Source organism: Coregonus clupeaformis, chromosome 24, assembly GCF_020615455.1.
Source record: "Coregonus clupeaformis isolate EN_2021a chromosome 24, ASM2061545v1, whole genome shotgun sequence".
Lineage (NCBI taxonomy): Eukaryota > Metazoa > Chordata > Actinopteri > Salmoniformes > Salmonidae > Coregonus > Coregonus clupeaformis.
The window spans coordinates 44,582,127-44,594,559 of NC_059215.1; the positions used below are offsets into that span (position 1 = coordinate 44,582,127).

The following is a 12,433-nucleotide window of genomic DNA, read 5'->3' on the forward strand; positions in this document are numbered from 1 at the left end:
TTGGAATTGGAATTTGGTTTACTTGCTAAGGGTGCGTTCGTAAATTGTCTCCAGTGTGTCAGAGTGCACACTGGGTCGTTCGTAAATTCAAAGCATTGTCAGATTGCCTGTTCATAAATTCAAAGCATTTTGCTCTTGGAGCATTCAGAGCGCACACTGGACGCTCTGGCCAAGGGTTGATCCGCTCACAACGGCAGTCAAGCGCCCAAGCTAACTGGCTAAAGTTGGCTAGCTTGCTAGCTACATCCAGACACAAATGAGAGAACACCTCACTCTGACCATTTTACACGCCCTAGCAGAGCTGGTTAGGCTGTTTTCATGTGATCTAGAGAGGTTTGTGACTGTAACTGTGCTGCTGGCAACAATTGAATTACTTTTTTTGCCAACATTTACTGACACCAGTCATATTCAGCCAGTGTTGAGGTCGTAAATTCATCAGTTATTCTGCGCTCTGGCACACTCAGACAAGTGCTCTGAAATCTGAGTAGATAGCCACAGTGAATTTACGAACGCACCCTTAATTGTCTGGAATTGAAAATGAATTAGCATGACGCATCAATTAATGTCTATAGTTGGAGAGAAAATACAGATATAGGGGCTGCAGTAGTTTAGGAATGAATCCATACATTTTCATCATTGACATTTAGTGTAGGCTCATCTTAAACGACTTGAAAATGACATTAAATCGGTCTTCTGCCAAATAAGCACAACCACACTGCGATATTTCTGAATGAATCCTCTCTTGCAGTCATCATATTTCACTCCTTCCGATTCGGCTGGTCGGCTCAGCTGGCGCCCAATAGAAGAACCAGACAGCGTCCTCTAGAGGTTAGAACCTACTTTAATCAAATTGCGCACGAATGTGAAATCAATGGGAGACGAGGAATCCTATGAAATTACTACAGCGTGGTTGGCGTGACGGCGGTAACCGCTGACTATAAATGGCTGGACGCGTTGTATAGGAACATACCTATAAACTTGGTCTCAACGGGTCTCCAACCGCTGCAAGAGGCAAAGAACAACCTTTCTAGTTGGTTGGCTGCAATTTAAAGGTTATTGAAGGTGCTGCTAGTGACAATAGCCAGAACATAAATCTAAGGTAAGTTTGGATCACTTTTTTTACATGAGATAATGTCTCTGGACCTTCGGTTTGTGCATTGCAAAATGGTTTGCTAATATCTATTCATAAAGGATTTTCCAGTTTTACGGACTATAGGCTTTTGAAATCTAGTATGTGTGTAAAACAGATAGAGTACTCCAAATGAGTTATACAATGCCAATGTCAATTAAATATCATGTAGAAATCATGTTTTTTTAAGTAACCTAGTATATTTCCACTAATAATGATCTATTCTCGTTTTCGAACGAATGGCCAAGTTACGATGAAGTCCACCTGCCTGTTCATTCTGGCATCTCTGGCAGTCTGCAACCTGACGTTGGCTCGAGGACAGAGCATCCCCGCTGAGGAGAAGACTGGGGACCCGCAGATAGACGATATCATCCTACAGAGAGCCGAGAGCCTCCTGCTCAGCTCCATTCTAAAAATGATAGAGGATGAGGATGGCGTGAATGGTGCGTAATAGTTGCTTTTGGATCGATGTTGTGTTTTTGTCAAACTGGCCGAGTTTGACACGAGACCAGTGGTGTTTTACATTGAATTGCAAAGAATTTAACACAATTGAACACATGCATTCTAGTTATGCCTTTGTATGCCTGTTTTAAAGTAACTTAGTTGCACGAAAGACAAATTTCGATTAGTTTCAGAAAGACCAGATTAACTCAATAATTTCGATTGTATGTTTTTTTAAATAATAAATAACCTAACATTTCCAAGATCTTTCATTCATGTTTTGTGCAACATTTACGTTAATAAATTAATAGATCGTGTTATTTGTTAGGATACAAATCTATTTGGAGAGGGCAACCGGCAAAGCGCACGTAAAACGCATCCAATATTTTCCAGTAGTTAATCCTGGCACCAAAGTACATATGCCTATATTTTAATGGGGGAAGAATGAAAACAGAAAACATGTTTTGCATGGAATAAATATGTTTGACATAACCTAACTTTCACAAGTAAGTGCTATTAAAACGTTGTATGTTCAATTGTTAATACATGTACACATGGCATAACAAGTGGCGGTATATTTATATTTTCCCCTGTCACTAAACTAATCAGGTTTTAATTTTACAGAGGCATTGTCCTCTCCGCCAGAGTGGCTAGTGAAGCGGCAACACCCTGGTAAGAGGTACCAGGAGGAGCTGGAGAAAAGGCAACACCCTGGTAAACGAGAGGAGGCCGAGGACGAAGACTATGGGGAGGTCCAGAAAAGACAGCACCCGGGAAAACGCGAAGACGAAATTGACTCTTTTGTGGAGCTTCAGAAAAGGCAGCATCCAGGCAAACGCTCAATGCTGGAGCAGATTACAGAGAACTCCGCATTTCTAAGTGAACTCTCCAAACGTCAGCACCCGGGCAAGCGCTACCTGATGATGTACAGCAAGCGCCAGCATCCCGGCAAGCGAGATGTGGACGACGAGTCAGACGCAGGGGACCTCCAGGAGTTGGAGAAGCGCCAACACCCCGGCAAACGTTACTGGGATAACATGAGCCCGGATTTGGGCGCCAACAATCCCTGTGACGTGCTGGACCCTGGCTGCAGAAAGGCCAACCTATTACTCGAGCTATTAGACAACGTGACCAAGAGTCGCGCGGAGGAGAAGAGACAGCACCCGGGCAAAAGGTCTGCACCTGAGGAGGATTTGACTGAACAGGAGTGACGAGTGGGCTGGTGCTTGAGAAATACTGTGTTGTAAAAAATTCAACGTGTAAATTGATACAAGTAATCATTTCAAATGGTTTATTATGAATATAATGTGGACCCCTCTGCCATGGGTAGTCTATCGTTTCTTTGGCAAGTTGCTTTTATGACGAATATCCAGAAAACGTATACTGAGAAACGTTTAAATTATATATTATTTTTTGGGGAAGCTTGTGTGTAATTAAACACACTTGGATTGTCAGAATCAGTAACGCTCATAGGGATTTCAAGTTAGTTAATAGCTGTGTTGTTTGCTGGACCAATATTTTTTTTCATGAGATGCTCAGAAATGTATTCGTTTTTCAGATTAAGCCTATGAGGCGAAGAAAAAAAGAAGAAAGCGAAGCATCTCAGGGAAATAGCTTTTGGCTCAGCAGGCTCTAAATCTGCTCTCTTCTCTCTGGCCTAGAATTGAATGAGTCTAAGTTTCAGAGTTAGATCTAGAGGTTGTTTTATATCAACCAAATTGACCTGTAGTTTGTTTTATGATTTAATGCGTTCAAATTGTAAAACACAAGTGAATATAACCCTGAAATATATGGTGGGTCTCTGGATTATTTTTCTACTTGAATATTATCGCATGGTATAAAAACTGATTATTATTGTACATTTTCTGTTACTTTTGCCTTAAAGCTTATTAGGCTATGTATCTACAACGCTGTAATAGGCCTACAATAAAACGCATTGGTACAAATCACGGAGCTTTGGTCTACAGTATGTTTTTCGTTTAAAATCCAGATCTATTCAGAGAAAGCCTCTATTCTTAGCCTAGCAACTAACATGGAATAGGTTAATTATGCTTTTACCTTACCCAGCTGTGATGTTTAGATTCAGTGGAAGAGATGGACACGAATGTGTTCCCACTAACAAAGCAATTACAGCGCCATCATTCTGCGCGCAAATTAATGCAAGTCAATGTAGCAGATGTCTGCGTGTCAAGTTAACTCTCCTCCGATTTAATTGGCCTCATTCCTTAAATACCCTACACACTTAGCAGCATGCAGCATGCCTTAGATCAGGGATGGGCAACTGGCGGTTCAAAAACCAGAGTTTCTATTGGACAAATTCAGGTAGGTCCCTCCGTTTCGTTCCGTTTGCTTTGTTTGCTTCCGTTTGGTTCTTAAACAGTAAACGGTTTCCGTTGCCAGACGTAATTAATACACCCCTGGCTCGATCAATGAGAGCAGTTTTCCGTTATCGGTTTAAATCGGTGACCGCTGTTGTTTCGCGGACAGCATGGACAGTGAACCATGGGTGAATGAAGGGGATATTGCTCTCAACAAATTAGATGACATAGAAGTATGTGGAAAGTTAAAACAGTATATCCTCGTACCTCCGATTACAGTGATGGTTCATAGCGCGTTAGTGACTGTGGCATAAGCAACTGAGTAACATTGTAATTTTGATTGAGCCCATCTGGAAATGGGCTGCAAGGAGATAGCCTACAGTTGCAGTTACCCGCCAGAAGGTTTTCCAAATTGTGACCATCAAACTTCTACTTGAAGGGCAAGTCGTCGTAAAAACAAAAAGCAGTGGATTGTTCTCCAGCCACCTCTGATTTCCGAATATACCATATTCATTGTCATGGAATGCTTGTTTCAATAACTATTGACGAGAGAGAACCGAATATCCAATATAAAAATAATTTGACCTTGGTCCCATACACAGGGCACAGGTGGTCACTGAATGGTTTGATGAGCATGAAAACGATGTTAAACCATATGTCATGGCCATCTCAGTCATCAGATCTTAACCCAATTGAACACTTATGGGAGATTATGGAGCGTCGCCTGAGACAGCGTTTTCCACCACCATCAACAAAACAACAAATTATGAAATTTCTAGTGGAAGAATGGTGTTCCATCACCTCCAGTAGAGTTCCAGATACTTGTAGAATATATGCCAAGGCGCATTGAAGTGGTTTTGACTTGTGGTGGCCCAATGCCCTATTAAGACACTTTATGTTACTGTTTCCTTTATTTTGGCAGATACCTGTATGACACTTTCAAACTTTTTGACAACATAAATATTTTGTCTGTCTGCCTACTCGCTATATTTCTAGCCTCCGCAAAGAGGTGACTACGCTCTTTGTGCACCCTGGTCGCACACACATGTGACGTCTCATAGGCTATTTACCTTTTACCCGTACTTGACAATTTCCAACCTCACCCCCCCGTGAGAAAATTGTTGTGGTTTAGAGGTGGTTTGTTTCATCCCTAAGACTGTTGGAGCTTCTTTAATATGTCTTTATTTCAGAGTTTATGTTTTTACTTACACTTGTAGCTTAGTGCTAACATTTCAGTCACTGAGAAGATGAGGCAGAGGAGGGAGATTCGGGGTAGGTTGGATAGAGGAGAGGATAGGATAGAGAGGGAATGTGTCCTTTTGCATGCTCTGTCATGTATCTACCTCTCAGGTGAAGCAGCATCTCAGAGTGACTTCCTGCTCCCACTTGTGTGTGAACGTGTGTTGTAGTTACGTAATAAACTGTTCTGCATTAGAGGAAAGGCATTGTCTGTATATTCACTGAATCTGTGTGTGTGTGTGTGTGTGTGCATGCTTGCGTGTGTTAAGTTTTGTGCTTCCGTGTGTATCCTGGCTTTCTACCCTCTGTCAAGGGGTGCTGAAGGTGGGTGTGGTGCATGAATCAAGCGCAGGATGCAGAAGCTCAGTCCAAAAGACTTTAGTGCAATATTCACGTAGAAAATAAGCACAATAAGCCCGAAGGCGAAATAACGGCGCACACAGGCGTCAAACAAACGGCGCACTAACATGTGCGAAAAACCTCTCCAAAACACTGGAGGGAAGTACGTAGCTCCAACACGAAACAGAAGAGCAATCACACACAAAGACAAACACACACAACGAGAACTAAATAGGACACTAACGAGGACTAACAAGACACAGGTGTACAACATCAAGACAAAACCAAACGAACATGAAACATAGATCGGTGGCAGCTAGTACTCCGGGGACGACGACCGCCGAAGCCTGCCCGAACCAGGAGGAGGAGCAGCCTCGGCCGAAACCGTGACAGTACCCCCCCCTTGACGCGCGGCTCCAGCCGTGCGCCGACCCCGGCCTCGGGGACGACCAGGAGGACGCGGAGCAGGGCGCGCGGGATAGTCCCGGTGGAACTCCGACAGGAGAGATGGGTCTAGGATGTCCCTCCCGCGGCACCCAGCACCACTCCTCGGGCCGTACCCCTCCCACTCCACGAGATACTGGAGACCCCCCATCCGGCATCTTGAGTCCAAGATGGACCGAACGGTGTACGCCGGAGCCCCCTCGATGTCCAGTGGGGCGGAGGAGTCTCCCCTATCTCATTGTCCTGGAGTGGACCAGCTACCACCCGGCCTGAGAAGAGACACATGGAACGAGGGGTTAATATTCTTATACTCAACAGGTAGATGGTAACCTATAACACACCTCGTTCAATCTTCTCAGGACTTTAAAGGGCCCCACAAACCGCCGACCCAGCTTCCGGCAGGGCAGGCGGAGGGGTAGGTTTCTGGTAGAGAGCCAGACTCGATCTCCGGGTGCGTACACCGGCCCCTCACTGCGGTGGAGATCGGCGCTCGCCTTGTGACGAAGGACGGCCCGCTGCAGGTGGACGTGGGCAGCGTTCCACGTCTCTTCCGAGCGCCTCATCCAATCATCCACCGCAGGGGACTCGATCTGGCTCTGCTGCCAAGGTGCCAGAACCGGCTGGTAACCTAACACACATTGGAAGGGGGTTAGGTTGGTAGAGGAGTGGCGGAGAGAGTTCTGGGCCATCTCGGCCCAGGGAATGTACCGTGCCCACTCCTCCGGCTGGCCCTGGCAATACGACCTCAGAAACCTACCCACATCCTGGTTGACACGTTCTACCTGCCCGTTACTCTCCGGGTGGTACCCTGAGGTAAGGCTAACCGAGACCCCAAACGCTCCATGAACGCTCTCCAAACACGGGAGGTAAACTGGGGGGCCTCGATCAGACACTATATCCTCGGGTACCCCGTAATGCCGGAAGACGTGGGTAAATAGGGCCTCAGCGGTCTGTAGGGCAGTAGGAAGACCCGACATAGGGAGAAGACGACAGGCCTTAGAGAACCGGTCCACAACGACCAGGATGGTGGTATTCCCCTGAGAGAGGGGAAGGTCTGTCACAAAATCCACCGAGAGGTGGGACCATGGTCGTTGTGGAACGGGCAGGGGTTGTAACTTACCCCTGGGCAGATGTCGGGGCGCCTTACACTGGGCGCACACCGAGCAGGAGGAGACATAAACCCTCACATCCCTAGCCAAAGTGGGCCACCAGTATTTAGTGCTAAGGCAATGCACTGTCCGGCCAATACCGGATGTCCAGAGGAGGGTGACGTGGTGAGCCCAGTAAATGAGTCGATCCCGAATCTCGAGCGGAACGTACTTCCGACCCTCAGGACACTGTGGAGGGCTGGGGTCGGTACGCAACGCTCGCTCGATTTCGGCATCGACCTCCCACACCACCGGTGCCACAAGGCAAGACTCCGGTAGTATGGGAGGGGGCTCAACGGACCTCTCCTCCGTGTCATACCGCCTGGACAGCGCATCTGCCTTACCATTCTGGGACCCAGGGATGTACGTGATTTTAAATACGAACCTGGTGAGAAACATACTCCATCGAGCCTGGCGAGGGTTCAGTCTCCTCGCTGCCCGGATGTACTCCAGGTTCCGATGGTCAGTCAAAATGAGGAAAGGGTGTTGAGCCCCCTCAAGCCAATGCCTCCACACCTTAAGGGCTTGAACTACAGCTAACAGCTCCCTGTCCCCAACGTCATAGTTACGCTCCGCCGGGCTGAGCTTTTTGAGTAAAAAGCACAGGGGCGGAGTTTAGGTGGCGTGCCGGACCGTTGAGAGAGAACGGCCCCTATACCAGCCTCAGACGCGTCTACCTCAACCTGAAAGGGTAATGCGGGATCCGGATGCGCCAGCACCGGAGCCCACGTAAACAGGTCCTTCAGTCTCCTAAAGGCCCTGTCCGCATCAGCTGACCACTGCAGGCGCACCGGACCCCCCTTTCAGAAGGGGACGTGATGGGAGCTGCCACCTGTCCAAAAACCCCGGATAAACCTCCGGTAGTAATTCGCAAAGCCCAAGAACTGCTGCACCTCTTTTACAGTGGTTGGAGTTTGCCAATTATGCACAGCGGACACACGATCCACCTCCATTCTCACCCCTGACGCGGACAACCGATAACCCAAAAAGGAGACCGACTCCTGGAAAAACAGACATTTCTCTGCCTTGACATATAGGTCGTGCTCCAACAGCCTCCTCAATACACGACGCACCAGGGTTATATGCTCGGCTCGGGTAGACGAGTACACCAGAATGTCATCAATGTACACGACCACCCCTTGTCCCTGCATATCCCGGAAAATGTCATCTACGAAGGATTGGAAGACTGAGGGAGCATTCATCAACCCATATGGCATGACGAGATATTCGAAATGACCTGACGTGGTACTAAACGCTGTCTTCCATTCGTCGCCCTCCCTGATGCGCACCAAGTTATACGTGCTCCTGAGATCCAATTTTGTGAAAAACCGCGCTCCATGCAATGACTCTGTCATGGTCGCAATCAGAGGGAGTGGATAACTGTATTTCACAGTAATCTGATTGAGACCACGGTAATCAATGCACGGGCGCAACCCTCCATCTTTCTTCTTCACAAAAAAGAAACTCGAGGAGGCGGGAGAAGTGGAGGGCCGAATGTATCCCTGTCTCAAAGATTCGGCTATGTAAGTCTCCATAGCTTTTCTCTCCTCTTGAGACAAAGGATACACGTGGCTCCGTGGGAGCGCTGCTCCTGCCTGGAGATCAATCGCACAATCCCCCTGTCTATGAGGAGGCAACTGCGTCGCCCTAGTTTTACTAAACATATATTCAGGCGGAATGTGCAGTGCGGGCACTTGGTTTGGACTTTCACCGAAGTCGCCCCCACAGAAACACCCAGACATCGCCCCTCGCACTGAGCAGACCACCCATCGAGAGCCCTCTGTTGCCACGAAATAGCAGGGTTATGGGTGCTTAACCAGGGAATTCCCAGCACCACTGGGTACGCAGGAGAGTCGATCAGATACAGCTGTATAGTCTCTTCATGACCCCCCTGCGCACACATCCTAAGTGGTGCTGTGATCTCCTAATCAACCCCCGACCCCAACGGGCGGCTATCTAAGGCATGAACGGGAAAAGGTTTGTCAACAGGTAGGAGAGGGATCCCTAAATCTAAACAAAACTTCCGATCAACAAAATTCCCAGCTGCGCCTGAATCTACTAGCGCCTTATGCTGGGAATGAGGTGCAACCTGTGGAAAACACACAGGTATACAAAAGTGCGCAACAGAAAGCTCTGGGTAAGTGGGCGTCTACTCACCTGGGAGGCCCCCCAGTGCGTGGCCTGTTGTCTTCTCCCCCCGGAGAACCCTCCCCAGCACCTGGCCGCAGTGTGCCCTCCACGACTGCACTTGGTGCAGGAGACAGGCCCCCTCGGGCTCCTCCTCCTCCTTTCTCTAGCGCCCGGCACCCCGAGCTCCATAGGGCTCGGCTCGGAGGTGCCGGAGGGCGGAATGGACGGACCCCCCTCGGGACGTCCACGGGTGGCCAGCAGGATGTCCAGACGGATGGACATATCGACCAACTGGTCGAAGGTGAGATGGGTATCCCTGCAGGCCAACTCACGTTGAACGTCCTCCCGTAGGCTACATCGAAAATGGTCGATGAGGGGCCCGTTCATTCCACCCTGCGTCCGCCGCTAGAGTCCGGAACTCTAGAGCAAACGCCTGTGCGTTCCTCCTCCCCTGTCTCAGGTGGACTAGACGCTCCCCCGCCGCTTTGCCCTCAGGTGGATGGTCGAACACGGCCTTGAAGCGGCGGGAGAACTCGGCGTAGGAGATGGTGTTGGCGTCCATCTTCCTCCACTCGGTGTTAGCCCACTCCAACGCCTTGCCCGTGAGACAGGAGATGAGGGCGGAAACGCTCTCGTGTCCCGAGGGCACCAATGTACAGTGGCCAGGTAGAGCTCCACCTGCAGGAGGAACCCCTGACACCCGGCAGCTGTTCCGTCATACGCCCTCGGGAGCGAGAGCCGAATCCCCCTGGGTTCCGGACCTGGGACTGGTGGACCGGCCGATGGGGTAGGCAGGGTAGGTGGAGGTGTGGGTACCCCGCTGGCCTCCCATCGGTGCAGGGTGTTGATGACGTCCTGTAGAGCGGTCCCCAGTTGTCGTATCTGGTCATCTTGGCCGCGAACATGCTCCTCGAGCGACTCAGGCGTTACTGCAGATCCTGCTGATTCCATTTTGGTGTGTGATTCTGTCAAGGGGTGCTGAATGTGGGTGTGGTGCATGAATCAAGCGCAGGACGCAGAAGCTCAGTCCAAAAGACTTAAGACTTAAAATAAGCACAATAAGCCCGAAGGCGAAATAACGGCGCACACAGGCGTCAAACAAACGGCGCACTAACATGTGCGAAAAACCTCTCCAAAACACTGGAGGGAAGTACGTAGCTCCAACACGAAACAGAAGAGCAATCACACACAAAGACAAACACACACAACGAGAACTAAATAGGACACTAACGAGGACTAACAAGACACAAGTGTACAACATCAAGACAAAACCAAACGAACAGGAAACATAGATCGGTGGCAGCTAGTACTCCGGGGACGACGACCGCCGAAGCCTGCCCGAACCAGGAGGAGGAGCAGCCTCGGCCGAAACCGTGACACCCTCTAACACACAGGCGAACCTCGACCGCCTCAACCCCTCTGGAAAGGTGTACCGGACGATTAACATGAACCACTACGCCAATGAAAAATATTGCAGCTCAGAGTATGCTGGATGTGACTCTACTAATGGCTAACTCATCTCAGCTAAATACTTTTCTACACGAGGGGCCACAGCACTGATTCTACATACCTCTTATAGCACTGCTGTCCATGTCTATTACACTATAGGTTGTCGTGGGACTACTGCTGGTCTTTATAGGTTAGTAATACTCATGCACACATACTAAACACACAAACACGCACGCATGCACGCACACACACTAATGGCCAACTGTAAACAGGAAGGTGAACATGGTGAATAATGCTGAGTAATACACTCTGTCACTCATTCGCACATACTAGCACACACACACACACACACACACACACACACACACTAATGGCTAACTGTAAACAGGAAGGTGAACATGGTGAATTATGCGTTCTCTCGCGCTCGCTCTCTGTCTCTCTCTCCCTCACTCTTTCTCTTTACAGTGAAGTATGATTTGAATGATGTGAGGAAGCGTGATGAACAATACAGTAACAGTGTTGATTTTCTTCACTGTCTTCGTCTTCATCACTGTGCTCGGCTTTGAAGGTGCTGTGACAGCATTTCCAGAACCACAATCCTTCCCTCTGACCACTAAACAGAACCAGACCAGAGGCCTCTAGACCACAACCTGACCACACCCTCAGACCAACCTCAGACAACTGACGGCTTGTAGAGCACAAGTTGAACACAACCTGGCCACAACCTAACCAGAGGCTTGTACAACATCAGCAGAAACCCAGAACCTAACCCTACAGTGCTGTCAGTTCCCTCTGCAGTTACAGGGCATCTTTCACAAAGGTGTGTCTGGTTAATATCGAGGGGATCAGGCGGCTTTGCGGGCTAATGTCTAGCAGCAGAAGACCAACAGCAAGATACCTCTACTCTTGGTGGGACTTACAGTATGTAACAATTCTGAAAGTATTCATACCCCTCGACTTGTTACAGCCTGAATTGAAAATATATTAAATATAATTGTTTTCTCACCCATCTACACACAATACCCCATAATGACAAAGTGAAAACATGTTTTTAGAAATGTTTGCAAATGTATTGAAAATGAAATACAGAAATCTCATTTCCCTACGTATTCACCCCTCAATACAAGTTAGAATCACCTTTGGCAGCGATTACAGCTGTGAGTCTTTCTGGGTAAGTCTCTAAGAGCTTTGCACACGTGGATTGTATAATATTGTTCATTCTTTAAAGAATTCTTCAAACTCTGTCAAGTTGGTTGTTGATCAATCACATTTATTTACAAAGCCCTTTTTACATCAGCAGATGTCAAAAAGTGCTTATACAGAAACTCAGCCTAAAACCCCAAACAGCAAGCAATGCAGATGTAGAAGCACAGTGGCTAGGAAAACTCCCTAGAAAGGCAGAAACCTAGAGAGGAACCAGGCTCTGAAGGGTGGCCAATCCTCTTCTGGCTATGCTGGGTGGAGATTATAACGTTGGTCATAGATGACCAACAGGGTCAAATAATAATCACAGTGGCTGTAGAGGGTGCAACAGGTCAGCACCTCAGGAGTAAATATCAGTTGGCTTTTCATAGCCGAGCATTCAGAGGTCGAGACAGCAGGTGCAGTAGAGAGAGAGAGGGAGAGGGAGAGTCAAAAACAGCAGGTCCGGGACAAGGTAGTACGTCCGGTGAACAGGTCAGGGTTCCATAGCCGCAAGCAGAACAGTTGAATCTGGAGCAGGAGCACGACCAGGTGGACTGGGGACAGCCAGAAGTCATCAGGTCAGGTAGTACTGAGTCGGGCCACCAACTTAC

General features: G+C 48.4%; 1 protein-coding gene and 1 pseudogene across 1 annotated transcript; both read left to right on the top strand.

The window, feature by feature from the left end:
- Nucleotides 1–955: 955 nt before the first annotated feature.
- On the top strand, nucleotides 956–3,158 carry trh (thyrotropin-releasing hormone). The gene is made up of 3 exons (XM_041845155.2): nucleotides 956–1,099; nucleotides 1,378–1,572; nucleotides 2,195–3,158. The coding sequence occupies exons 2-3, from the start codon at nucleotides 1,383–1,385 to the stop codon at nucleotides 2,779–2,781; spliced, it is 777 nt and encodes a 258-aa protein (XP_041701089.1). The 5' UTR covers nucleotides 956–1,099; nucleotides 1,378–1,382; the 3' UTR covers nucleotides 2,782–3,158.
- A 7,475-nt stretch (nucleotides 3,159–10,633) lies between these two features.
- LOC121537295 lies at nucleotides 10,634–11,279 on the top strand (annotated as a pseudogene).
- Nucleotides 11,280–12,433: the final 1,154 nt, after the last annotated feature.

Coding starts and splice junctions, on each gene's coding strand:
- trh (XM_041845155.2), top strand. CDS start 1,383: ATGAAGTCCACCTGCCTGTTCATTCTGGCATCTCTGGCAGTCTGCAAC. Junction 1,573..2,194: donor GGATGAGGATGGCGTGAATG/GTGCGTAATAGT, acceptor TTAATTTTACAG/AGGCATTGTCCTCTCCGCCA.